Here is a 27,394-nt window from a genome sequence, read left to right as displayed (position 1 = left end):
CAGGAAAGACAGTCTGTAGAGTAGTAACCACACTGAAGTGTAGTGGGTCCAGGGGAGACTATGGGAGAGCTCTGGGTGGAGCTGGCCAGATACATGGGGGACAGGAAGGGGAAGGAGTGAGTGCTGTGCTTATGACACATTCAGGGAAAGGAAGGCGGTGGGCATGAGCAACCGACGAGGGTGATGCAAGAAGAGGTTAGAGCCTGGCACAGTGGTGCCCCAGGTGGTGGCTTGGGTGGGAGGATTACTTGCTTGAGCCCAGGAGTTCGAGTCTAGCCTGGGCAACTAACTAAAAAAGAGAGAAAGCAATTGGAGAGGTGTGCAGGGATCAGTCCTGTGGAGCATGGTGAGCCACAGGGTGAGCTTAGTTTTGAGTGTATTGGAGTCTCAGGGGTGGCTTTTGTTGTTTGTTTGTTTGTTTTGAGACAGAGTCTCTCTGTCACCCAGGCTGGAGTGCAGTGGCAAGATCTCTGCTCACTGCAGCCTCCTGGGTTCAAGCCATTCTCCCAAGTAGCTGGGACTACAGGCATCTGCCACCATGCCCAGCTAATTTTTGTATTTTGGGGTTGGAGTTTTTTAGTGGATTTCTTTTGGGAAGGGAGATGTGTGGAGAGACATGCCTGGAGACAAGGAAACAGGCTCAGGAGAGCAAAGTGAGTGTCTTGGGTAGGCCCAAGCATAGGGATTGAGAGCATGGGCTTTGGAGCTGGCAGACCTGGTTTTCAATTTCAGCCCTACCACCTACCGGCATTGGATATACATTACTGAGCCTCTGACAGCCTCCATTTGCTCACTGCAAAATGGAGGGAAATGCAGAGTTGTGAGGATGAAATAAGAATATGTGTGGGAACAAGTTAATATGGGACTGGGCTCAGAGAAGGGCTCTGAGGAGCCAGGCATGGTGGCTCACGCCTGTAATCCCAGCACTTTGGGAGGCTGAGGTGGGTGGATCACCTGAGGTCAGGAGTTCAAGACCAGCCTGGCCAACATGGCGAAACCTGGTCTCTACTAAAAATACAAAAATTAGGAGGGTATGATGGTGCCCACCTATAGTTCCAGCTATTTGGGAGGCTGAAGCAGGAGAATTGCTTGAGCCCGGGAGGCAGAGGTTGCAGTGAGCTGAGATCACACAGCTACACTCCAACCTGGGTGACAGAGTGAGACTTCGTCTCAAAAAAATAAAAAATAAAAATAAATAAAAAAGGCCAGGCGTGGTGGCTCATGCCTGTAATCCCAGCGCTTTGGGAGGCTGAGGCAGGCGGATCACGAGGTCAGTTCAAGACCAGCCTAGCCAACATGGTGAAACCCCGTCTGTACTAAAAATACAAAAATTAGCCGGGCATGATGGCACATGCATATAGTCCCAGCTACCCTGTAGGCTGAGGCAGGAGAATTGCTGGAACCCAGGAGGCAGAGGTTGCAGTGAGCCGAGATGAGGCCACTGCACTCCAGCCTGGGCAACAGAGTAAGACTCCATCTCAAAAAAATAAAAAATAAAAGAGAAGGGGTCAGGAAATGACATCTGCCCTTCTAACCTATTATTGGGATCCTGACTCTGTCCCTGCCAGGGCCAGACAACCCTACTTCCTCATTAGTTTTTTTCGCATCATCAAGTTCCTCAGAACAATTGATTACATGCTTGAGCTCTCATGGAGCAGCTGAATTCCCATTTTCAGAGCTGAGCCACCACTTGTGTCTCAGGAAGTGAAACCCTGAGCAAGCTGTTTTAATTAGAGGTTCCAGGAAAACAGGAAAGGCCTCCATGTGGGAATCCACAAATCCTGCCCTCTCCCCACAAGCCTTAAGTACTCAGGTTCTATTGCACTGAGCCTTTTAAGGGCCTTTGGTTGAGTGAAGGTAGCTGAGGACAGCTTTACCTTCCACTGTGTTTTTAGCTCTCTGGCTGAGCAGAGCCTGCCATCATGTTTTTGATGCTTTTGTCTTCCCCAGAATCTTTGTAGCTTCCATGGTTCCTGTTGCTTCAATCCAGAGTGGCCTCTAAACTTCTTTTCTTTTTTTGGAGACAAGGTGTCACCTTGTATCCCCCAGGCTGGAGTGTAGTGGTGTCATGGCTCACGGCAGCCTCGACCTCTGGGTTCAAATGATTCTCCAGCCTCAGCCTCCAGAGTAGCTGGCACAGCAGGCATGTGCCACCACACGCAGCTAATTAAAGAAAAAATTTTGTAGAAACGAGGTCTCACTGTGTTACCCAGGCTAATCTTGAGCTCCTGGGCTCCAGTAGTCCTCAGCCTCTTTTCTTTCTTTCATTATTTTTTTTTCTTTGAGATGGAGTCCTGCCCTGTTACCAGGCTGGAGTTCAGTGGTGCCATCTTGCCTCACTGCAACCTCCACCTCCTGGATTCAAGCGATTCCCCTGCCTCAGCCTCCCGAATAGCTGGCACGCACCACCACGCCTGGCTAATTTTTTGTATTTTAATAGAGACGAGGTTTCCCTATGTTAGCCAGGATGGTCTCCATCTCCTGACCTCATGATCCGGCTTCCTCAGCCTACCAAAGTGCTGGGATTATAGGCATGAGCCACGATGCCCAGCTGATCCTCAGCCTGTTAAAGTGCTGGGATTACAGGTGTGAGGTACTGCCCCTGGCCTCCAAGCTTCCATCTTGTTAATTCCTATCCTAACAGTCGTCCCTCACTGTTGCCCTCACTGTTGCCAGGCCTACCTGAGGCCAGGCGCCTGAAGCTCCCCTCAGCCAACAGCATAGGATGTGTTACATGCCTCCCTCTGGTTCTTCTGGAAGTTAGATACTGGGACCTGCCAGGGTAGGGAGGGATCGCTCATGCTTGCCTCCTTTCCTTAGGGGAGATCTTCGAGCTGAAGGCAGAGCTCAACAGTGACAAGAAGGAGAAGAAGAAGGAGGCAGTGAAGAAAGTGATTGCATCGATGACCGTGGGCAAAGATGTCAGGTGTGCAGGAGTAGGCCTGGTGGCAGCTGGAGGCGGCTGACAGGGGAGGGTTTATAGCTTGGGTCCAGTTCAGTCTCTTGCTTCGGGTGTCTAGGGACCCATGTCTCCCCTCATACAGCTCCCTTCATAAAACTTTCTTCCCAATCGAAGGTTTTGTTTACATGGGAATCAGGAGCCCAGATGCTGGCAGATCAGGTGGTGATGGAGTGAGTTAACTGGAGTAGGTGGGAAAGGAAGCACGCGGCGCAGTGGGTGTGGCCTGAACCCTCTCAGAAACTCCAGAGGATCATTACTGGCTGGGGAAGAGGACCCAGTGTGGCCAGGTCTTCTGGTTTTTAAAAAGAATGGGAAATCTGGGCCAGGCGCGGTGGCTCACGCCTGTAATCCTAGCACTTTGGGAGGCTCTGTTGGGTGGATCACAAGGTTAGGAGTTTGACACCAGCCTGGCCAATATGGTGAAATCCCGTCTCTACTAAAAATACAAAAATTAGCTGGGCGTGGTGGCGCACGCCTGTAATCTCAGCTACTAGGGAGGCTGAGGCAGGGGAATTGCTTGAACCTGAGAGGCAGAGATTGCAGTCAGCCGAGATTGTGCCACTGCACTCCAGCCCAAGTTACAGAGCAAGACTCCGTCTCAAAAAAAAAAAAAAAGAAGAAGAATGGGAAATCTGGATTTTTCATTTTAAATCTCCCTGTCTTAAGTGGCCAGATGATATTAAACAAACACTGTGTGGTGCAAATAAAATACACGTGCAGATTGAATTTCTCTAATATGTCACTGGTGTGCAGCCTCTGTTGCACCTGATGGCTAAAGCAGGTCGTGTGTAGAATGGCTGCCGCACCTTGACTCATGCTTCCCCTGTGGGAGCACCCAGTGACGCAGCTTGTCTGCCCATCTTTAAAAACCTATTCGAGGCTGGGCATGGTGGCTCACACCTGTAATCCCAGCACTTTGGGAGGCCGAGGTGGGTGGATCACGAGATCAGGAGTTCAAGACCAGCCTGGCCAACATGATGAAACCCCATCTCTACTAAAAATACAAAAATTAGGCCGGGCGCGGTGGCTCAAGCCTGTAATCCCAGCACTTTGGGAGGCCGAGACGGGCGGATCACGAGGTCAGGAGATCGAGACCATCCTGGCTGGCACGGTGAAACCCCGTCTCTACTAAAAAAAAATACAAAATACTAGCCGGGCAAGGTGGCGGGCGCCTGTAGTCCCAGCTACTCGGGAGGCTGATGCAGGAGAATGGCGTAAACCTGGGAGGCGGAGCTTGCAGTGAGCTGAGAGCCGGCCACTGTACTCCAGCCTGGGCGACAGAGTGAGACTCCGTCTCAAAAAAAAAAAAAACAAAAAACAAAAATTAGCCGAGCATGGTGGTGGGCACCTATAAGCCCAGCTACTCGTGAGGCTGAGGCAGAGAGTTGCTGGAACCCGAGAGGCGAAAGTTACAGTGAGCCAAGATCACGCCACTGCACTCCAGCCTGGGCGACAGAGTGAGACTCTGTCTCAAAAAAAAAAAAAAAAAAACCATTCAAGATCTGCCTTCCCCATGTTTTCTTCCCTCATCACCCCAGCCCACTACCTCAAACTCAAAGCATTTGCTTTCTGTTCCCATCACCCAGCATTAAATGGAGACTGTTCTCTTGTTATGTATACTTGTGTTTACCTGCTCACCAGATTGTAAAATCTCAAAGGCAGAGACTAGATTTTATAACAGCTTAATATTTGCACAGTATTTGAGAGTCTGCACAGAACATTTTGAGATTTGTTTTCTCAGTAGTTCCTTACAATTCCCATATTGTAGGTAATGACAGTTTTACTGCCAAGGAAATAAAAACATAAAGTAACTGCCTAAGAGTCACATGGTTTGTGGCAGAACTAGGACTCAAGCCCAGTTCTTCTGAAATCCAAATCCAGGCTGCTTTCACTCATGCCCTCGTGGTGCCCAGCCCTGTGCCTCATAGTCTGGGTACTGAGGTGGAGCAGCTCCCATCCAGGTCCCAAGATAGGCTCCCACTGCTCCAGATGTCCCCATGGATTGCCCCCCAGCAAGGACCTCCTGCCAGCAGCTCTGGGAAGGAGCTCTGCAGAGAGCCCTTTGGAAGCCAGAGCAGAAAGGGAGCAGGCGCCTGCTGGACAACTGGGCCTCCTTCCAAGTCAGATTCCTTCCAGGACAAAGCTGCTGTCCTTCACCCAGAACACCATTATCACCTCCTCACAGAGGAGAAACATCTTTGTTCTTCCATCTCAAAAGAGCTGGCTTTGCTGATATGACGGGCGAGTCAGCCTCATCAGCGGTTTTTCCTTCTCCCTCCTCCCCATTCTTCCTCATGCATCATCTTCCAAGGTGATACATTTTGGCTTTGGCAGGACTCCTGCCTGTCGGGGCTCAGGAAGTTCACTTTGACCTCATAATTCTCTATGTTGACATGTCCTTTCCTATAAACACGTAAGAATTGAGAGGAGGGGATATGATCGTTCCAGAGATAGAAAATTGATCTCTAACCAAATTTCACATCTGAAGAAGGCCTGTAACTCTGGGACCACGGGTACCACGTGGCTATGAGCACGGACCTTGTTCTCGGACCTGGCTCCTCCAGGCAGGTTATTTGACATTTATGAACCTCAGTATTCTGTGAAATGGGGATCATCCCCTGACTTCTAAGGGCAGTTAAATGAGATCAAGTATGTAAGGTTCTTAGCACCAAGCCTGGTGTATGGTGTGTGCTCCATGCATGCCGTGCTGGTTCTTACTGGGTGCCAGAGCTTGTGGTGAAAGCAGCGTGAACCATCCTGCTTCCCTGCGACCCTCCAGAACCAGCAGCCCAAGGTAAGGGGCCACGTTAAGTATCAGAGAGGGAGAAAAAAATCATTTGCATTTACTCAGTACCTCCTAGATATCAAGGACCAGATACCTAAGTATGTTGTCTCACTCAGTTATCATAAAGGCTCTGTGAAGTGAGTTTCTGTTGCACCATTCTTGCAAGTTAGGAAATTGAGACTCAGGGCAAGAGGGCAGGTGACAAAGGAATGTCTCCAACGTCATATAGCTATCAAGAGGTAGTGGTGGGTTTGACGGGCTCCAGAACTCATGTTTGAACTGTGTGAAAAGAACCAAGGACTTTTCTGCTTTTAAAATTACCCTTTGGGATTCCCTTTCTATCAATAGGTGTTGATTGTTAACAGCACAGCTGAAACCCTCCCTTTTACCAGGAAGTCCAGTGTGTCTCTCCATTCTCTCCTACCCACTGTCCTCTCACCCACTAGTTAGCAGCCTGAAAATCTTCCTCTTCCCTTCTTCAGCCTTTCCCATGCTGACACCATTTTGGCCTTCCAGTGCCCTCTTCCCCGATGTGGTCAACTGCATGCAGACCGACAACCTGGAGCTGAAGAAGCTGGTATACCTCTACCTGATGAATTACGCCAAGAGTCAGCCTGACATGGCCATTATGGCCGTCAACACCTTTGTGAAGGTGAGCAGGAGCTTGGTGGGCATGAGGACATGGGGTGCTTAAGGCTCTGTCTCCACTCAGTCTCTTTGGGGTGGGACCCTGTGGCGCTGGATGGAGTCCAGACCTTCAGACTGCCCGTGCCCGCCCAGCCTGCAGGCCTCTTCCTCCAGCAGAGGGCTCCCACTCTCCAGAAAATCAAACGCTAAGGACCCTGCCTAACTCTCCTGTGTGAGGTCCTGCCAGGCCTGTTTATCCCCTCCCCACCCTGATTGGGCCTTGCCCTGCATGCTTTGCCAGGGCAGGAATCAGCAGGTGTCCGAGAGCTTCTCTGTTCCCCTTCTAGACTGCTGCTTTCTCCATTTTCTGTCCTTCAGATTAAATTGTCAGCTCTGTGCACCTATATTTTAATTTTATTTTCTCCTAATGTTTAGTACCTGTGAATTTGTGTACCTTTAGAACCTTAGCTCTCCTGACCGTGCTCAGATATGGGAAATGAGGCTTCTGTGGCCCAGTGGAAAGGCCAAGGGCTGTGATGCTAGGTGGATGTGGACTTGAATCACAGCTCTGCTCTGTGGCTTCAGATGAGCTCTCAGCCTTCCTGAGAGCCTCAGTTTCATCATCTATAAAATGAGACCAGTATTGTATTTCTACTGTGAGGATAAGAGGAGACGGTGTGCAGAGCTGGCATGGGTGCCAGTTACATAGCATTTACTTTTGCTGCTGTTGGCTGTAGTTGGTGGAGATCCATAGCAGCCATCTGATGTTGCTCAGCCTAGCAGGGCTCAGAGCTGTAGGCCAGGGAGAATATGAAGCCCACAGATGGCTCATCCCACCCCTGCCCTGGCCAATGGCTGGTTCCCCTCAGGACTGTGAGGACCCCAACCCCCTCATCCGAGCCCTGGCAGTGCGGACCATGGGCTGCATCCGCGTTGACAAGATCACAGAGTACCTATGTGAGCCACTCCGGAAGTGCCTGAAGGATGAGGATCCGTATGTGCGCAAGACAGCAGCTGTGTGCGTGGCCAAGCTCCACGACATCAACGCCCAGCTAGTGGAGGACCAGGGCTTCCTGGACACCCTTAAAGACCTCATCTCTGACTCTAACCCCATGGTAAGCCACTGCCACCCACCGTACTACCTCCTGGGTTGCTTGGGAAGACATTGGCTTGACCCGTCACCAGGCAGTCCCGAGTACCTGGTCAGAGCCTGGCTGGGGGTGCCAGTTGTTCTTGTGCCTTGTGGTGGTTCAGGCACCCTCTTTGGAGGGAGCTAGACCTGGATTCCCTTCTCCTCACCCTCTGACTAGCTGCGCAACCTGGGGCAAGCTGCCTAGGCTCTCTTTTCTTCATCAGTGAGATGGATCTAATTCTACATGGCTGGCAGGAGTGCTGTGAAGGTGACGGGCCTGGGATGGCCTGGTACACGGTGTGCAATCAATACTAGTGCCCTCCTTCCCCTTCTAGTCACTGTTATTGTTGCTGTCTTCTCACCAAGACATATGCTGCATGTGTGGTGCTTTTCCCTTCCCCCATCTTTGCTGGGTTGTAGAGGGTCACCCTGGAAGTAGCATAGCCTGGAAGATAGGATGTCAGGATGTAGCTGGATGCGGAACTCCACAGTCTCCTTACCCATGGTGGTGGCAGCAGTTTGGAGGGCAGTTTGGCAGGGCCCGTTTAAAACGAATGTTTAAAATGAATGCACAAACCCCGCTATCCCCCAGTCTGAGCAGAAACACTGAGCAACTGCCATACATAGTACTGAGCAGCCAGTGCAGGGATGGGCACTGGAGCACTGGATGGTTCACAGAGAAAAGTTGGAAAAAATGCAGAACACACTTAAAAACAGCTGCCTGGGCTGGGCGCGGGGGCTCACACCTATAATCCCAGCACTTTGGGAGGCTGAGGCAGGTGGATCACAAGATCAGGAGATTGAGACTATCCTGGCCAACATGGTGAAACCCCGTCTCTACTCAAAATACGAAAATTAGCTGGGTGTGGTGGCATGTGCCTATAATCCCAGCTACTCGGGAGGCTGAAGCAGGAGAATAACTTTAACCCGGGGAGTCAGAGGTTGCAGTGAGCCAAGATTGCACCACTGTATTCCAGCCTGGTGACAGAGCTAGACTCCATCTCAAAAAAAAAAAAAAAAAACAACGAAAACAGCTGCCTGAAACCAGGTGCAGTGGCTCATACAGGATTACATGCCTGTAATCCCAGCACTTTGGGAGGCTGAGGGAGATGGATCACCTGAGGTCAGGAATTCAAGACCAGCCTGGCCAACATGGCGAAACCCCATCCCTACTAAAAATACAAAAATTAGCTGCACATGGTGGTGCGTGCCTGTAATCCCAGCTACTCAGGAGGCTGAGGCAGGAGGATTGCTTGAGCCCGGGAGGCAGATGTTGCAGTAAGCTAAGATGCACCACTGCACTCCAGACTGGGCAACACAGCGAGACTCCATATCAAAACAACAACAACAACAAAAACAGGCTATGTGCAGTGGCTCACACCTGTAATCCTAGCACTTTGGGAAGCTGAGGCGGGAGGATCACCTGAGGTCAGGACTCTGAGACCAGACTGGCCAACATAGTGAAACCCCATCTCTACTAAAAATACAAAAATTAGCCGGGTGTAGTGGTGCATGCCTGTAATCAATCCCAGCTACTCCGGAGATTGAGGCATGAGAAACACTTGAACCCAAGAGGTGGAGGTTGCAGTGAGCTGAGATCACACCACTACACTCCAACCTGGGTGACAGAGCACGACTCTGTCTCAGAAACAAACAAACAAGCAAAAAACCAAAACACCTGCTGTAGTGGAAATGGATTGAGGGCCTGGAGCTTCACCTGGCAAGCTCCTCTTTTCCAACCCCCATCCACTCCCAGTAGCCTCAAGGAGATCAGCAGGAATCCCCTAGCTCTGAGAAGCACAGCTGACAAGCATTGAAGTGAGCTGCTGTTGCTGGTAGACAGGGGCTGCTGTGTTAAGAAGCTGGGAATGCCAAATGTCCATCAGTGACAGATTGGATTAAGAAAATGTGGCACATATACACCATGGAATACTATGCAGCCATAAAAAAGGATGAGTTTGTGTCCTTTGTAGGGACATGGATGCAGCTGGAAACCATCATTCTTAGCAAACTATCACAAGAACAGAAAACCAAACACCGCATGTTCTCACTCATAGGTGGGAACTGAACAATGAGATCACTTGGACTCAGGAAGGGGAACATCACACACCGGGGCCTATCATGGGGAGGGGGGAGGGGGGAGGGATTGCGTTGGGAGTTATACCTGATGTAAATGACGAGTTGATGGGTGCAGCACACCAACAAGGCACAAGTATACATATGTAACAAACCTGCACGTTATGCACATGTACCCTACAACTTAAAGTATAATAATAATAAAAAAAAAAAAAAAAAAAGAAGCTGGGAATGCTTTCTATGGCTAGGCACTTGGAGCCAGGTCTTTCTTGTTTTTCTAAATGGCAGGCATACTTGGTTTTGTTCCAGTTTGCAGAGGAGTCAGCAGGGTGAGTGCTTGGAGTGGGTCTCGTTGCAGCTCCAGACCCTGCCCATTGGGTCATATTCCTTTCAGGATATTTGACCTCTGACCAGCCAGCATCATTAACCCACCGCCCCGTGGCCTGTGAGCAGCACCCCCAGCCTCTGCCCCTTCTACCCTCTCAACCAGGTCGTGGCCAACGCGGTGGCAGCGCTCTCAGAAATCGCCGAGTCTCACCCCAGCAGCAACCTGCTCGATCTGAACCCACAGTCCATCAACAAGCTGCTGACAGCCCTGAACGAGTGCACCGAGTGGGGCCAGATCTTCATCCTGGACTGCTTGGCCAACTATACACCTAAGGACGACCGCGAGGCCCAGAGGTGAGTGGGCTGCCCCTTGCTTGCCAGCCCAGCCTGAGGACCCTGGTCCTCAGGGGCTCCAATGAGGCCTTGGGCCTTAGTGGGCCCCTTTCTAGTGCCTTGCCCCACAACCTACCCTCAGACACACCTAAAGGGAGGCCTGCCTGCTTCCTACCTCTCCAGAGCCAGGCAGGCAGGAGAGCTGCCTTGGGCAGTCAGCTCGGTGCCTGCTGTGGGCATAGGCCTGGCCTGGCCTGGGAGCTCGCAGAAGCCCAGGGCACCTCTGTTGAGTTCAGTAGATGGGTAGTGCCAGAGCCACTGCCCATTGAATTCTCACTGGGTGTTTGGCAGGTCCCCCAGCTGATCCCCCAGCTGGGGCTCACCTGACTCATGGTCTTAACCACAAGATACCCTCCAAGTCGGAGGAAGTGAGGAATTGCCATCTATACAGTATGTACTATGTGCCAGTACTGTGCTTGTTCTTTTTTGTTTGTTTGTTTGTTTGAGGCAGGGTTTCTGTCCCCCAGGCTGGAGCTGCAGCCCCAACCTCCGGGACTCAATCGATTCTCCCAGGTACCTGGGACTACAGACGCATGCCAATGTGCCCAACTAATTTTTATATATTTTTTTTGTAGAGACAGGTTTCCACCGTGTTGCCCAGACTGGTCTCAAACTCCTGGGCTCAAGCAATCCACCCACCTCAGCCTCGCCCGGCCTTGTTCTTTATATGCATTATGTCAGTTGAGCCCCCAGCAACCCTGTGAAGTAGGCAGCATCATCTTGATTCTATAGATGAGGAAACTGAGGTGCAGAGTGATTTCAACCTGCTGGGAGTTAGCAGGCAGCAGAACCAGGATTTAGATCTTTCTTCTACAAAAAACTTGTTTGTTTGTTTGTGGCAGGGTCTCGCTCTGTCACCCAGGCCGGAGTGCAGTGGCACAGTCACAGCTCACTGCAGCCTCAAACTCCTGGGCTCAAAGCAGTCCTCCTGCCTCAGCCTCCCAAGTAGCTAGGACTACAGGCATGCACCACCATACTCAGCTAATGTGTAAAATTATTCTTAGTAGAGAAGGGTCTCATGATTTTGCCCAGGCTAGACATGCTATTTTTTTTTTTTTTTGAGACAGGGTCTCACTCTGTTGCCCAAGCTGGAGTGCAATGGCGCAATCTCGGCTCACTGCAACCTCTACCTCCTGGGTTCAAGTGATCCTAATGTCTCAACCGCACGAGTAGCTGGGACTACAGGTGCTCACCACCATGCCCAGCTAATTTTTGTATTTTTTGGTAGAGACAGAGTTTTACCATGTTGGTCAGGCTTGTCTCAAACTCCTGACCTCAAGTGATCCACCCGCCTTGACCTCCCAAAGTGCTGGGATTACAGGACTTGAACTATTGCGCCTGGCCTGTACATGCTATTTTGGTAACTAAAAACAGGATGTTTCCCTTTGTCTTTCCTGTTTGCCCCATTGGAATGGACGGATCCCAGCATCTGTGAACGGGTCACCCCCAGGCTCTCCCACGCCAACTCTGCTGTGGTGCTCTCTGCTGTGAAGGTGCTGATGAAGTTCATGGAGATGTTGTCTAAGGACCTGGACTACTACGGCACGCTGCTCAAGAAGCTGGCCCCACCCCTGGTCACACTGCTGTCAGCTGAGCCAGAGCTGCAGTACGTGGCCCTGCGCAACATCAATCTCATCGTGCAGAAAAGGTACTGAGGTCACCACACACACGTCCATGCGTACCCCTCGGGGAGCCTCTTCTGCTGGGGATGGGGGCTCTCAAAGGAAACTGACCTGTCACCTGCAGGAAGTCTCAAATAGCTTAACCAAAGGGGCAACTTTGCCCCCTGAGGGATATTTGGTGGTATCTGGAGATACTTTGGTTTTCACAGCTGAGGGGGGCATGCTCCTGGCATCTAGTGGGCAGAGGCTAGGAATGCTGGTCAGCATCCTGCAGTGCAGAGAATAGCCCCTCACAGTAACTGTGCAGCCCGAAATGTCAGCAGTGCTGAGGTTGAGAGGCCCTGGCTTAACCTAACTGGGAAGCAGGCTGTATAAAGACTAAATTGGTGATTAAACTAGATATTGTCTTCATAGTCCACAGAGCTGTCCTGAAATGGGCTGTCAGATTTTGTGTATCTGCGCATTTCTTCGGGGGACAGAGTCCGTAGCTCTAGTCAAACTCTCTGAGGTTGGAGCCTCGAGGCCTGGGGAAGGGGTACATCGGACTCACTCCTAATGCTGTGCTACCCGCTTCCCGCTCGTGAGAATGGCTGAGCAGTGAGCTGCTGCTCCCAGGGCACACGGTCTGGTAGTGGGGGGTAGGCGAGAGCAGAAAAACCACTGAGCAGTGCTCTGGGGGGACCCAGAGATATTGGTTGAATTGGGAGATTAGGGAGGTAAATATGGGAAAGCCTTCTGAGTTCCTAAACCAAGGGATGAAACTAGGGCTTCCTGGTTGTAGTGTGGGTCTTTATACACCAGTGCCCTGGAGGCCCGGATTTAATGTGACATAGTGACTAGTAGAGCAGATCAGCTCACGCCTGTAATCCCAGCACTTTGGGAGGCCGAGGTGGCGGATCACGAGGTCAGGAGTTCAAGACCAGCCTGGCCAACATGGTGAAACCCCATCTCTACTAAAAATACAAAAATTAGCCGGGCGTGGTGGCGCATGCCTGTAGTCCCAGCTACTCAGGAGGCTGAGGCAGGAGAATCATGTGAACCTGGGAGGCGGAGGTTGCAGCCAAGATTCTACCATTGCACTCCAGCCTGGATGACAGAGCTAGACTCTGTCTGAAAACAACAACAACAAAAAAAAGAAGTTGTCCACGTCACTGAGACATACCCTGCCCTCGTCCTGAGACGTGACTGGGCAGCTTTTGCCAAGTCCTAATTGCAGAAATCATATTCCTGCTACCCAGCTCGGGGTCTTGCCTCTCCCATGGGGCATGACAAAGGCTCCTTGCTTGGCCAGGACCTCCCTACAGTGTGCACAGCAGCATGGAGTACCCAGTTTTCTCCTTTCTCTCTGTCCTGTCTTCTCCCTTCCTTACCATCTGTCCTTGTACCTTTTCTTTCCTCTTTTCTGTTCTGGAAGGGCATAGGAGTAGGAGTCAGAGGTAGGTGATTCTCGCCCCAGCCCCGTCCTTACTGACATTAGCCATGTGACCTAGTGCCAGCCTCTCACCCTCTCTGAAGTTTCCTTGTTCAGGAAGAATGTGGTGGGTGATACTGGCGGAAGGCAGAAGGATGTTGCCTTTGAGGAAGGAACAATGACACATGTGAAAGGGCTCAGCTAGTGACAGCTCCTGCCTAGCGATGCCTTCTCTGAGGCAGGCATCGATCATGCTAGATGCTTCTCGTCTCACTCTCACAGCAGGCCGATTAGGTCGGTGTTGGTGTCAGAGTCCCAAGACCACCCTCATGCTCGGGATTCACTAGCACTACTCACAGTACTCAGCATATATTTTTTAAATATATTTTTTCTTTTTGAGACAGGGTCTCACTGTGTTTCCGAGGCTAGTCTTAAACTCTTGGGCTCAAGCAGTCCTCCTGCTTCAACCTCCCAAAGTGCCGGGATGACAGGCACGAGCTGCCACGCCCACTCAGGACCCAGCAGATAGCTATACCCACAGCAAAGATCTGTCAGCAGCAGAGCAGGGCTGCCCGGCTGGGTCATAGGGAAGAAGGACAGTCTGGAGGATTCCATGAGAGGCTTTTTGGTACCTCCTCCTTCCCATGGGGAGTCACACAGAGCACACTCCTCCCCCAACAAAATGCGGCAACTTGTGTAATGTTTCTGCCCAGGAAAGCCTGTTTGAGACTCGGCACCCAGGCTTGTTATTGGGGGCACCTACACAAATTCCAGACTCCCAGGAGGGAAGCATATGTTCAGCATAAATTGTATTCTTTGTACAATGATCTAGGCACAGTTAAATAACTTTCTCATTTAAGGAACAGTGAGAACTCTTCCAAAATCCAAGTTGCCATGTGCCCGGCCTTCTGAGGCTAGCAGTCCCAGACCTGCGGTGGTAACGTGTTTCTGTACAGCATCATTCCCATTTCGTGGGTGAGGAAACAGTCCTGAGGTCACAGGCTGGGACTGGGACTGAGATCTATTCTGATTTGCAAGCCTTTCCCGTGAGGCCTGCTGCCTCTGGAGAGTGAGCCGTCTCTCACTGCGCTCCCTCTGCCTTCCAATGATGTGCTCAGGCACACGGGAGCAGTCAGAGCCTTGCTCAGGCCGGTTGCTGGGCCCTCTGTCCAGGAGCTTGCAGTCATGGCAGTGACTCTGCCTTCAAAAACATCAGGCTCCACCTCAGACCTCAGAAATGTCCCAGCAAATGTGGAGGGCCTTTTCTCATGAGGCTTAAGCCTTCTTTTTTGCTCTCCGGGCATCCTGCCCCACCATCAGGCCTGAGATCCTGAAGCACGAGATGAAGGTGTTCTTCGTGAAGTACAATGACCCTATCTACGTGAAACTGGAGAAGCTGGACATCATGATCCGCCTGGCCTCCCAGGCCAACATCGCCCAGGTCAGCAGAGTGTAATGGTCAGGGCATGGGCTTGGTGTGGGACCGTTTCACCACCACCAGACTGTGGGCTCTGGCCCAGCTGACCAGTCTTACCATTAACAGTTTATCTCATGAAGAGTGTTTAGCATGGGACATGGGGCTGCGTAAGCAAGTAAAAGAACTGGTGTTTTTTTTAGGCCGGGTGCGGTGGCTCACGCCTGTAATACCAGCACTTTGGGAGGCCGAGGTGTGTGGATCATGAGGTCAGGAGATCAAGACCATCCTGGCCAACATGGTGAAACCCTGTCTCTATTAAAGATACAAAAAAATTAGCCAGGTGCGACGGTGTGCGCCTGTAGTCCCAGCTGCTAGGGAGGCTGAGACAGCAGAATGGTGTGAACCCGGGAGGCGGAGCTTACAGTGAGCTGAGATGGCGCCACTGCACTCCAGCCTGGGTGACACATCAAGACTCCGTCTCAAAAAAACAAAAAAAAAAGGACTGATGTTTTTGTTACTAAAGAATGTTTCTTCCTGTTATTACCTGTCATCCCTTACAAAGTGGTATTGGATATGTTAGCTAGATCAACGCCAAACAAGGTTGTCCAGGCCTGCTTTCCTTTTCAGGCACCTGCCAGCTCTCTCCCTTGGGCCTTCCACCTGGAGTAGGAGGCAGAATCCCATTCTCCTAGGGAGTCTGTGTATATTCACTGCCCAGGAGTGTTCCAGCAGATTGCCCCATCAGGTCCCCCCAACCCCATCTTTTCTGTTTGGGCCACAGGTGTTGGCGGAACTGAAAGAGTACGCAACAGAAGTGGATGTGGACTTTGTACGGAAGGCTGTGCGTGCCATTGGACGCTGTGCCATCAAGGTGGAGGTGAGGCCCTGGGACTCTGTCCTTGGCTGGAGAAGGGAAAAGGAGCTGAAACCAGGAAACCAGTCTGATACAAGAATCTACCAGCTTGCTGGTGGTCTGGGAAGGCCTGAGGCTCACCACTGGAGCCCCCATGGCGAGCATTATGCAGATCTGGTGGGGTTCTTTCTCACTCTGTAGTATCCTTTAGGCCTTCGAGTTGCTGCAGATCAAATGAACTCATCATAATCATGGTTCTCCTGCAGCATTTGCTAAGATGCTGGGCAGCCACAAACTGGTGGACTTAGCATTCACTTCACAGAGCTCTGGGGCAAGGACATTTTTTGGCAAATATTGTCATCATTCAACTGCCCACGTGCCTCTGTGTCCACGCGACACAGGGCCACTCTAGACTCCTGCGTCCTAGCATTTTATCTATCCCCTTCCTTTCTCTGTCTGTGGAGATGTTCCTTGACCACTAAGCCAGATTCTCCTTAAATGGGTCCACTGGTGACTGGAGGGTCCTAGGATAGCTGGTCTCCCCCCACCTATCCCTTTGAGGTGTGCTGTGATCTCAGCCTGTGATACTGTCCTGAGAAATCTCCCTCAGAGCAGGCCATGACAGCAGTGTGTGGAAGTAAAGGCAGAAGCAATCAGAGGTTCTGTGAGTGTTTTTGGTCACAGGAGCCCCCTTCCTGAAACAAGTAAGAAGAGAGGTGGGGTTCTACTGCGGTGTAGTCACCTTGCCCTCAGGTCCTGGCCTAAAGGAGCTCCAAGGACCCTCCTTGCTCTCAGGAGCTCTGCCTCTGGCTTCTCAGTCTCATTCCACATGTCCCTGCCATCCTAGGGCCATGATTTGGTACTGGTTCTCCCCTGTTACCTGGGGAGAGGGTTCTCCTGTTTTCCCACTATGACAAGGAAGGTGCACCAGGAGTGACTTGGAGCCCTTGGCCAAGGTGTGGACATCAGAGGCTGTATTGGAAATGGGGTGCGGGAACCTCATCCACACTCTCCTCTTCCCATGCAGCAATCTGCGGAGCGCTGTGTGAGCACGCTGCTCGACCTCATCCAGACCAAGGTCAACTACGTGGTCCAGGAGGCCATCGTGGTCATCAAGGACATCTTCCGCAAGTACCCCAACAAGTGCGTGCCTGCCTTCCTAGGGAGAGGGCATCTGGCTCTGCCTGGGGACAGGGATGTCGGGGCGGAAAAGGAAGGAGGAGTCTCCTCTTCCTTACTTCTCTGTCACAAGCAGCATTCTCAAAAGAAACCCTTTGTTTTTTGATTTGTCCACGTTGCCCCTCCTCTGCTCTGCAGGCCACAATAAGGGCTAACATGTGATAGATGAAACTCAGATCCCCAGGCCAGGTGTGGTGGCTTATGCCTGTAATCCTAGCACTTTGGGAGGCTTTTGGCAGGCGGATTGCCTGAGGTCAGGAGTTCGAGACTAGTCTGGCCAACATGGTGAAACCCCGTTTCTACTAAAAATACAAAAAAATTAGCAAGGCATGCTGGTGTGCGCCTGTAATCCAAGCTACTTGGGAGGCTGAGGCAGGGGAATTGCTTGAACCAGGGAGGTAGAGGTTTCAGTGAGCTGAGATCGTGCCACTGCACTCCAGCCTGGGCAACAGAGCGAAACTACGTCTCAAAAAAAAAAAGAAAAAAGAAAAGAAACTCACGTCTCCTTTACCTGCCACCTTGGGGTCTTACGAGGCAGGCCCCCTTCCCTCCTGGCCCCTGCCTGGCTTCCCTGGGTTGCCTGTTCCTCAGGGCTCACATACCGACTGTGCCCTGGTCTCCCAGGTATGAGAGTGTGATTGCCACACTGTGTGAGAACCTGGACTCCCTGGATGAGCCTGAGGCCCGGGCTGCCATGATCTGGATTGTAGGCGAGTATGCAGAACGGATCGACAACGCAGACGAGCTGCTGGAGAGCTTCCTCGAGGGCTTTCATGACGAGAGCACCCAGGTGAGCCAGTGAGCCGGCCAGGGTGTGAGTCATGACTGGCAGCTCAGCCCCACTGTGGCCCACACTGCCGTGAAACCCTCCCTTCCTAATACCTCGTCAGTAGCACTGACAGACAGATGAGTGATGTGCGCTTAATGGACACCGCCCCTTTTCCTTCTCACTGCAGTACAGTCAAGTCAGGAAGACATATGAGAGTCTGTGGTTGTGTGGATAGAAGGCAGGCACGAGACAGTCTGTGGTGGTGTGGATAGAAGGCAGGCACAAGTTCTTCATTTTGTTTTAATTTCATATTCATATTTTAACAGGAAATACATTGACTTGGTTTAAAATTGATACAAAAGCATATATAGTGAAAAGTTTCCCTCTTCGTCGCTTTGCAGGCCACAAATTCTCCTAGAGGTCACCACTGTTCTTGATGTCTTTTTTTTTTGAGATGAAGACGAAGTCTTGCTCTGTTGCCCAGGCTGGAGTGCAATGGTGTGATCTCAGCTCACTGCCAGCTCCGCCTCCTGGGTTCATGCCATTCTCCTGCCCCAGCCTCCCGAGTAGCTGGGACTACAGGCACCCGCCACCACACCCGGCTAATTTTTTGTATTTTTATATAGACAGGGTTTCACCGTGTTCGCCAGGATGGTCTCGATCTCTTGACCTCGTGATTTGCCCGCCTCCGCCTCTGCCTCCGCCTCCCAAAGTACTGGGATTACAGGCGTGAGCCACCGCACCCGGCCCTCTGTTCTTGATTTTTTAGGAAACTTCAGGAGATCATTTAGGAATACACCAGTAGACCCACAGACACATACACATGCACCCATCCTTCCTATACACACATGCACACATCTGACATACACACATATATACAACTCATTCTTATTTTTCATGGTGCTTCTGTTCCATAGTCATGGCAAACACTGAATTAGCAAGTAGTGAACCATAGCTCCTAGAGAAATACAGTGTTTGGTTTCTGTGAGCATCTAGACACAACGTTTTTGTCACCTGATCAGTTAATAACCTTTTAAAATGTGTGTTTCTGTTTAAAAACACCTTAGTTAATATATATTGTCAATTCATTGACATTGAACTCATGGCCATCGGTACTATAATTCATGCCTGAGTGAAGCTTATCAAGCGCATGTGTTTTCTCTGAGGCTCATCACAGCCTTCTGTGCTTGGGGACACTAGGCAAGCACTTCAGCGCTAGGGAGCATTTTAAACAAGCAACTCAACAAAAAGCGCAAAAATATGAAAAACATGGCACTAAATAGGTGGTGGAAAGGATGCTTGTTTACAGGATGAGAGCTGAAACAGGAAGGCAGAGCATTGCCTTATTTGACCTCAGCTGTGAATGTGTGTGTCGGGCAACTCGAAGTTTTCACGGTTCTGCACGTATTTGCAAATGACTGCAAAGGCGCCACGAGTCTTGGTTTGGGGGCTACAAGTAAATTTTAACAAGTAGACAGATTCCCAGACATGGATTGCTCAAGTAGTGAGAATCAACTGTATCTACATTGCCCACTCTTTTATTTCTAAACACTGCTGGTAGCGTACTCTGCAAATTCAAATTGTTTAGCACCTTGCCTTTTTCTGTTACCAATACCTCCAAAGACCGTGCTCTCATTCATTTATGCTTTATTTAACCAGCCTCTCCTGGTGGGTATTTAGGTGTCCAGTCTTGTGCTCATTAAAACAGTACTGTTGAGAATAACCTGTGTAATGCACATCTGCACGCATAGCTGGAGGATACATTCATAGCAGCAGGATGCTTAGAGAAAAGGGCATGTGAGTTTGAGATTTGGGTAGCCATTGTCAGATTTCTGTTGTGGAGGTTGTGCTGGTTTTTATACTCCTGTCTCAGATGGTGGGATTGCCCTCTTCTTACCTCTGCTTTGTATTTGCCGGTCCAATAGCTAACGGGTACCTCACTGTAGTTCTGTTTGCATTTCTGTTATGAATGAGCCTGAATGTCTGCCTTGTCATTTGTATTCCCTTTTCTCAGTTAACTGGGAACCGTGTTAGTCTGTTCGTGAGCACAGAAATTTTTGCTGCCCAACTGGGGCAGTGTAACCCTGCGGGTCCAAGTGTGGGACTTAATGAGAGATCCCAGAGTCCATACCCCTCCTCTGCCCTTTCCTGGCTCAGTAACTTTATGCTTATCCCTTTAACTCTGAGCCTCAGTTTCTTCATTTGTAAAATGAGAATCATTAGATCTTCCCTCATCCTCTTGCTACAAAAGTGAAATTAGGATGCTTGGTATAATGTCCTTAACACATGCCCAGCCCATAATAAACACTCATTCATGGTAGTGTTGGTTTGGGCCAAATTGGTTTCAAAAGCAAACTAGTCCAGGCCAAAAAGGGGAGCAACTGGTTCCAGTAGCCGGCAAGTGTGGGTAGCACGCTGCCTTCTGGGACTCCTGGCTGAGGGTGCTTGGATGGTGGCATTGAGCTATCTTCTGCCGTGGGTAGGCTCCCAAGAGTGGGAGCTGTAAGGAGTCAGCACTTCCAGGCTATGTCCTTACAGCACAATAACCCCCATGGAAAGAATTTTTCCCCTTCCCTCAGTAGTTCCAGCAAAAGTCCCAGGACCTATTTGCATTATCCTGAGCCAGGCACTGTGACTCTGGTTGGCGAGGTCTCTCAGGCACTGATCCCAGTCTGTGTGGACTGAAAGGGACAGAAAGAAGGGTGAGGCTCTGAAGGAAAGCCAGTGTTTCTGTTCCCAGAAGACAGAATAGATGCTGGGTGAGCAAAAACAACAGATGTCCATCCCAGAATCACAGTACTAATTCCCACCGTCACCCCCCCACCGCCACCTGCTTCCAGACTGCCTTTGCTTGCAATACCAGCCTCTTCCCGGTGTCTCAGAAGCAAAGCCTGCCTATTCTGGATTCTGCTCCTGCAGGCAAGTCCTGCCTGGGATCACTGCGAGGATGTCCTGTAGGGCAGGGATCCCCAACCCCCCGGGCCACGGCGCAGTACCCGGTACTACCATGGCCTATAAGGAACTGGGCTGCACAGCGGGAGATGAGTGGCAGGCAAGCAAGCATTACTGCCTCAGCTCCGCCTCCTGTCAGATCAGTGTCGGCATCAGATTCTCAAAGGAGCGCAAACCCTGTTATGAACTGCACAGGTGAAGGATCTAGGTTGTGCGTTCCTTATGAGAACCTAATGCCTGATGATCTGAGGTGGAGCAATTTTATCCCAAAACCATCCCCCCACCCTCGTACCCCATGTGTGGAAAAATTGTCTTCCACAAAACTGGTCCCTGGTGCCACAAAGGCTGGGAACCGCTGCTGTAGGGGTGTGCTTCTGCCCCTGTCATAGAGTCAATCTTTTGCAGCTAAGCCTGCTAAAAAGCCAGGATGAGAGAAGCTGGACAGGGAGAGGTAAGCCAAGAGTCTGGTGGTGTGAACAGAAACAGAGCTCTGAAGTGTGAGATCCAGCCTCCTCCCTGTGGTGTGGCCTGGCGCACAGTTACGTGAACTCAGCAAAGCCACTTCCTTGTCTCCAGTGCAGTTATTGCAAAGACTGCTGGACATTGTATGTAAAGTGCCCGCTCCAGCACTCAGTTTAATGGTAGCTGTGGGGGTGTGATGTAATTCAGTAGCCTGTTCACTTTGCATCTTTTGTTCACAACACAGTTCAAAGCTGTTTTAAGAATACTTGTTAGGGCCAGACGCGGTGGTTTACACCTGTAATCCCAGCACTTTGGGAGGCCGAGGCGGGTGGATCACTTGAGGTCTCGAGTTCGAGACCAGCCTGACCAAGATAGTGAAACCCCATCTCTATTAAAATACTGCGCGCCTGTAATCCCAGCTACTCAGGAGGCTGAGGCAGGAGAATCGCTTGAACCCAGGAGGCGGAGGTTGCAGTGAGCCGAGATCATGCAACTGCACTCCAGCCTGGGCAACAGACCAAGGCTCCATCTCAGAAAAAAGGAAAAAAAAGAAAACTTGTTAACTGGGTGCAGCAGCTCACTCCTGTAACCCCAGCACTTCGGGAGGCCGAGGCAGGAGGATCTTTTGAATCCAGGAGTTCGAGGCCAAGCTAGGCGACATAGTGAGACCTCATCTCTATACAAAAAATTAGCTGGGTGTAGTGGCACCCACCTGTGGTCCCAGCTACTTGGGAGGCCTAGGTGGGAGGATCGCTTAAGCCCGGGAGGTTGAGGCTGCAGTGAGCCAAGATCATACCAGTGCACTCCAGCCTGGGCAGCAGAGCGAGACCTTGTCTCAAAAAAAAAAAACACTTGTTGAGTGCTTGACGATTTGGAGTTTTTTGTTTGTTTGTTTTAGCGACGGACTCTCACTATGTTTTGCCCAGGCTAGCCTTGAACTCCTGGGCTCAAAGGATTCTGAATAGCTAGGACTATGGGCCTGCACCACTGCACCAGGCTTGACAATTATGGAACTCATTTTACATTGTCTTGTTGAATCTTCTCATCCTTGGCTCCTAGGCCTCTCTAGCCATGGACAGCAGACTTAGAAAGTCTTGGTCAGCAGTTGGGCATGGTGGCTCATGCCTGTAATCCCAGCACTTTGGGAGGCCGAGGTGGGTGGATCACTTGATTTCAGGAGTTCGAGACCAGCCTGGCCAACATGGTAAAACTCATCTCCACTAAAAACACAAAAATTAGCCGGGTGTGGTGGTGTGTGCCTGTAATCCTAGCTGCTCAGGAGGCTGAGGCAGGAAAGTCACTTGAACCCAGGAGGCAGAGGTTGCAGTGAGTTGAGATCACCCCATTGCACTCCAGCTTAGGCAGGAAAGTGAGACTGCGTCTCAAAAAAAAAAAAAAAATCTTGGCCAGGGTGGTATATCAGCCCAGCCTGCATCTGGCCCTGTCCTGCCATCCCATTCTGTCTGGATAGCAGAAGTAATGGCATCATTTCAGGAAGGGTGCCCTAAATATGCAGGCTAACAGCCTGAGTGTGTTGAGAGGAACTGGAATGGATTGTTGAGCCAGGGCCCTGGGCACCTGGCCAGACCACCCTCTGGCAGTACAGCCTGAGGCATACCTGACCGGAACCACAGCAGAGCTGACAGTGATGAATCATTCCAGGCATCCAGCTGACTGGGTTGGGGAGAACTTTTTCAAGAGTCCCTGTGTGATGGTAGTGGTGATAATGACTGTGATGATGACAGCTGTTCCTTAGCAGAATACACAATGCTTTTTTACTGTTTTGTTTTGTTTTTTTGAGACAAAGTCTCACTCTTGTCCCCCATGCTGGAATGCAGTGGTGCGATCTCGGCTCACTGCAACCTCCGCCTCCCGGGTTCAAACAATTCTCCTGCCTCAGCCTCCCAGGTAGCTGGGACTATAGGCGCCCGCCACCATGCCTGGCTAATTTTTGTATTTTTAGTAGAGACAGGGTTTCACCATGTTGGCCAGGCTGGTCTTGAACTCCTGACCTCAGGTGATCCGCCTGCCTTGGCCTCCCAAAGTGCTGGGATTACAGGTGTGAGCCCCCGCGCCCGGCCGCTTCTTTTCATTTGTGGTCTCATCAACTCTCCATTAACTCTGTGAGATTTAATGACTGTTTTATAGATTAGGAAACTGACTCAGAGAAGCTAAATGACTTGCCCAGGGTCACCCAGCTGAGAAGTCATAGAACTGGAGTTCAAATAAGGTGTGATCTGACTCCACCTCCAAGCAAACTGCCTTAAGTTGCCATTTTTAAAGCTCACAAGAATCCTGAAGTAGGCCACACCTCTCCTTTACAGATGAGGGTAAATGGCTTCCCATTGGCTACCCAGGCAGGGGCTAGAGTCTGGAAGCCAGATGTTGGGCTGCCTCCTGCCTCGGAAACAGCCAGCCTACTGCTCCTCTGCTGCTGGCCCACATGTAACCAAATTGCAAAGACTCCGCTTCGTCCCAGAATTGGAGGACCACATGCCCTCTGTTCCGCCTGCTGCTGTCAGCCTTCCCCACACAAGTGCACTCCTACTGGGCAGGCGTCAGAGATGCCGCCAGCACGGCTGCTGCTGGGCTTCCTGCACTGCCACTCCTGCCCTCCTGCTGCAGACCTGTCCCTGGCACAGCCCATGGGCTCCCACTGCCCCCGACTCCAGGAGCCTCAGGCTGCCCCCTTGTCCTAGGACTAGCAAAAATGAGACCGTGACTAAGGAAGGACTATATGCAAAGACTTGTTCTCGCATAGATGTTTCTTCGGTCAGCAAGTATTTCTTAAGTGCCTGCTCTACACCAGGCACTAGATTGGGCAGTAATTAGTGACACGACAGTAAGCAAGACAGACATCTCTCCAGCCCACAGGGAGCTCACTGCACAGGACAGCCAGCAACTGGTGGTGCTGTGAGGGGATGGAAGAGGCTGCAGAAGCATGGGGGATCTGAAGGTGGGGTTGGCATGAGATCTGAAGGGTAAGGATGGTTGGCCAGGATGAGGGCAGCTTTGGGTATGTCCAGGTATGCAGCAGGGGCCAGTGGAGGGCCACCAGGAATGGTTCCCACCCTCTGGTAGAAGCACAGGTTCTTGATGGCAGGCTCTGTGGGCCCTGCTGCCCCAGTCCCCTGGGACTCCATGGGACTGTCGCCACTTGTTGACAGGTAGTCCCAATAAGAAGCATACCAGCCACACGTGAGCTTCTCATAGTCCTGTGAAGTCTAGAGCTCCAACAGGTTTCTAGAACCCTAGGGCTGGGCAGCGGGCCCTGGCCTGCTTGGGTTTGCCGAATAGTCCAGTGCTCAGCTCCTTCCTGAGTGAGTGATGCCAAAGTCTGGCTGCTCAGCGGCACCAACACCTGTGGTGGCCCTTTGCCTGTGTGCCGTGACAGCCCCAAACCTAGAAGAGCTGTGTTTGGCTTCCAGGGACTTTGAACACCCTTTTCCTCTTCAAGCCTTTTTAGTCTCCCGCTGTCCCCATGTGAGGCCCACCTTCCTCCTCGCCACCGCTGTTCCCTCCCTGCAGGTCCAGCTGCAGCTGCTGACAGGCATCGTGAAACTCTTTCTGAAGAAGCCAACAGAGACCCAGGAGCTGGTGCAGCAGGTCCTCAGTTTGGCCACTCAGGTGGGTGCCCCAACCGCCCCACTGTGCCCAACACAACCCTCACTCAAGCAGGGGAACTTTTGTCCCAGGAACTAGACCTGGAAGCCAGGCCCACTCCTGAGACAGGTATCCTGTGGGTGGGACTGGCTTCCAGCCCCAGAGTAACCCAAGCTCCCTGCCTTCAGGGAGCTTAGAACACAAAGTGCAGTGAGGTCAAGTAGTGAAGTTGAGACAAACTAGACAGAGGAGGAGAGCCTGCGGAAGCCTGAGGGTGTGCGTTGGGGGCAGGAAGGGCAGGCCACAGTGGGCAGTTGGGAGTAGAGACAGGCACAGCCAGGCTGGAGTAGAGCACCATGGAGAATGAGCCCGGTGCCGGGGTATGGCCCTGTAGGTGGTGTAGGGACAGGCTCATGGGAGTGCTGTCCCCATTGGCCAGCCCTGTGCCACACCTGGCTCATGGCTACAGGAAAACCTCCTCCCTTCTCACCTGGCTGCTCTAAGTTTCACGGGCTTCTCCTCACCCCCACAAGGACTCAGATAACCCGGACCTGCGGGACCGTGGCTACATCTACTGGCGCTTGCTTTCCACGGACCCGGTGGCAGCCAAGGAGGTGGTGTTGGCTGAGAAGCCACTCATCTCTGAAGAGACGGACCTCATCGAGCCCACACTGCTGGACGAGCTTATCTGCTACATCGGCACACTGGCCTCTGTCTACCATAAGCCTCCCAGTGCCTTTGTGGAGGGGGGCCGGGGCGTCGTGCACAAGAGCCTACCACCCCGCACGGCCTCGTGAGTGAGACTGGCCAGTAGGCCTGAGCCTCCACACCTGCTTTCCCAGTTCAGCAGCACAGGCACTCAGGCCTGGTCTGTTGTCCCCTGGCAAGGCCTGAGTCTGAGGAAAACTGACAACCTTTTCTCAGCTATTTATTGTACATGAGGTATTTGCTAGATGACCTCATTCCATCCTAACAACAGCTCTGAGAGCAAATGTCCCCATTCTTCAGGTGGGAACAAGAGACAAGGAGAGCTTGAGGGACTGGTCCAGGATCTCACAACTAGCAGAGCTGGGACTCAGACCGGTTCTGTCTCATTCCAGAGCCCTGTCCGTGCCTCCTCCTCTGCTTTTCCCAGGTGGTTGGTGTGACCTGGTGGCACCATCCTAGGGCACTGGCTTCCAGTTTTCTCCTTGGCATGGGCTGAGGGCTAGAAGCAGGCGGCCCTCTCCCTTCACTCATCCTCACAGAAGGCCTGAAAGATGGACCTGCTGTGGGAATGGGGAAGCAGTGGGGCCGTGTGGACAGCGCTGTTGGGGACAGGGAGGAGACTCAGTGCCTGTCCTGAGGGAGGCGCCTGGAGGCTGGGGTCTCTTTGACCTTCCTGAGACATCCTGATGCCTCCGCCCTACTGACCTTCTCTCTCTTCTGTGTCCCGGCAGGAGTGAGAGCGCAGAGAGCCCTGAGACAGCCCCTGCCGGAGCACCTCCTGGGGAGCAGCCAGATGTCATCCCCGCCCAGGGCGACCTGCTGGGTGACCTCCTCAACCTGGACCTCGGCCCCCCAGTGAGCGGCCCACCCCTGACCACCTCCTCAGTGCAGATGGGAGCTGTGGACCTTCTTGGCGGTGGCCTTGACAGCCTGGTATGTCATGGGTGCCCTCTGGATGATGTTGATAATGATCCTCAGAGGAGCAGTCACTGAACGCCCCTCCATGCCAGGCACCAGCTGAGTGCCTCAGGTACATTATATTGAGCTCTTACCATTTACCCTCGGAGGTGATTGTGTAGCTCCCTACTTATGATGAGAAAACCAAGGTTTAGAGAGGCCAGGCAGCCTTCCCTCCAAGGTCGCACAGCCCCTGAGTGGCAGACAGGATTCCACTCCCTTGTTGGACCTTCGAGTCCCAGGAGATCCTGGGCAGGGAGGCCCATCCTAGCCCTTGCCCTGATCCTGGCATCATAGTCACCTTTGCCCTGTTAGGCTAGGGTGTTCCTAGCTTTGAGGAATCAGACTTGTGTCCACTTAGCTTCATGCTGCCCCAGCTGGGAACAGAAGCCCAGCCAGGCCTATTTGAGAGGGCATGGGAGGCCGGGGAGAGAGGGGAATGGGAAGACAGTAGGGAGGGGAGTGGTGAGACTAACGTGGGTATCTCCCTGGGGCTTTCTCAGGCAACTGGCAGGGCCAGGTGCTGGGGGTGGCTGAGCCTCTTCATTTGACTGTGCTCGACTCAGGTCCGTACGGTGGCAGCATGGGGGCAGGAGACTGGCAATTAGCGCTGCTAGGGTGAGGCAGGAAGGGCTGTGGTGCAGAACGGGTGCTGGGGTAAATGTGTGGGATAGTGCCTTTCATAGAGACAGGGTCTGGGCCTCTCATAGGCCCCGACACAGCCTCACACCACTCTCCTCTCGGATGGAGCTACTGTTAACTAATCTCCTCCCTCTTTCCCTTCTCTCTCTTGTTCCTCTGTCTTCCTTCCTGGCTTTTTCTCTCTGCATGTGGCTGCCTGTTCTCTTCACCTGCCTGCTTCTGCTTGGAGATGGGGGATGAGCCTGAAGGGGTATGGTTCAACCCTTGCGTCACCCAGCCTTCATCCTTGCTCCTCCCGAAAGCGCTGGCCCAGCATCCCAAGGGGCGGGTGATGTCAAAGCAGCCGCCGCCGGCTGAGCCCCTGCCTTGGTCCCGCGTCCTGGCAGTCTCTGTCTTGACCAGCTAGCTGGCATTCGGCTACCACTAGGCCCCATAGCCATGGATTCTTGCCCAGTCCTCACCACCCCATGACGCGTCACCTTGTCATCCCAGGGATTGCCAGCCCTCAGTCCCACAA

General features: G+C 51.9%; 1 protein-coding gene across 8 annotated transcripts in view; it reads left to right on the top strand.

Moving 5' to 3' along the window:
• Window positions 1-27,394, top strand: part of LOC105487265 (adaptor related protein complex 1 subunit beta 1) — a 62,625-nt gene that overhangs the window by 23,442 nt on the left and 11,789 nt on the right. For 3 of the 8 annotated variants that reach the window (XM_011750697.2, XM_071080358.1, XM_011750694.2), the window contains exons 3-15: window positions 2,821-2,926; window positions 6,264-6,399; window positions 7,244-7,489; window positions 10,073-10,263; window positions 11,729-11,950; window positions 14,656-14,776; window positions 15,534-15,629; window positions 16,633-16,748; window positions 17,409-17,574; window positions 24,496-24,594; window positions 25,104-25,363; window positions 26,010-26,211; window positions 27,107-27,127. In XM_011750697.2, coding sequence (XP_011748999.1) covers window positions 2,821-2,926; window positions 6,264-6,399; window positions 7,244-7,489; window positions 10,073-10,263; window positions 11,729-11,950; window positions 14,656-14,776; window positions 15,534-15,629; window positions 16,633-16,748; window positions 17,409-17,574; window positions 24,496-24,594; window positions 25,104-25,363; window positions 26,010-26,211; window positions 27,107-27,127 — 1,982 coding nt within the window. The remainder of the gene's footprint in view (window positions 1-2,820; window positions 2,927-6,263; window positions 6,400-7,243; window positions 7,490-10,072; window positions 10,264-11,728; window positions 11,951-14,655; window positions 14,777-15,533; window positions 15,630-16,632; window positions 16,749-17,408; window positions 17,575-24,495; window positions 24,595-25,103; window positions 25,364-26,009; window positions 26,212-27,106; window positions 27,128-27,394) is intronic. The other 5 variants (XM_071080360.1, XM_011750700.3, XM_011750699.2 and 2 more) reach the window with 3 other exon arrangements.

Source organism: Macaca nemestrina, chromosome 15 (genome assembly GCF_043159975.1).
Source record: "Macaca nemestrina isolate mMacNem1 chromosome 15, mMacNem.hap1, whole genome shotgun sequence".
Classification (NCBI taxonomy): Eukaryota; Metazoa; Chordata; class Mammalia; order Primates; family Cercopithecidae; genus Macaca; species Macaca nemestrina.
This window is presented reverse-complemented; position numbering and strand designations above follow the sequence as displayed.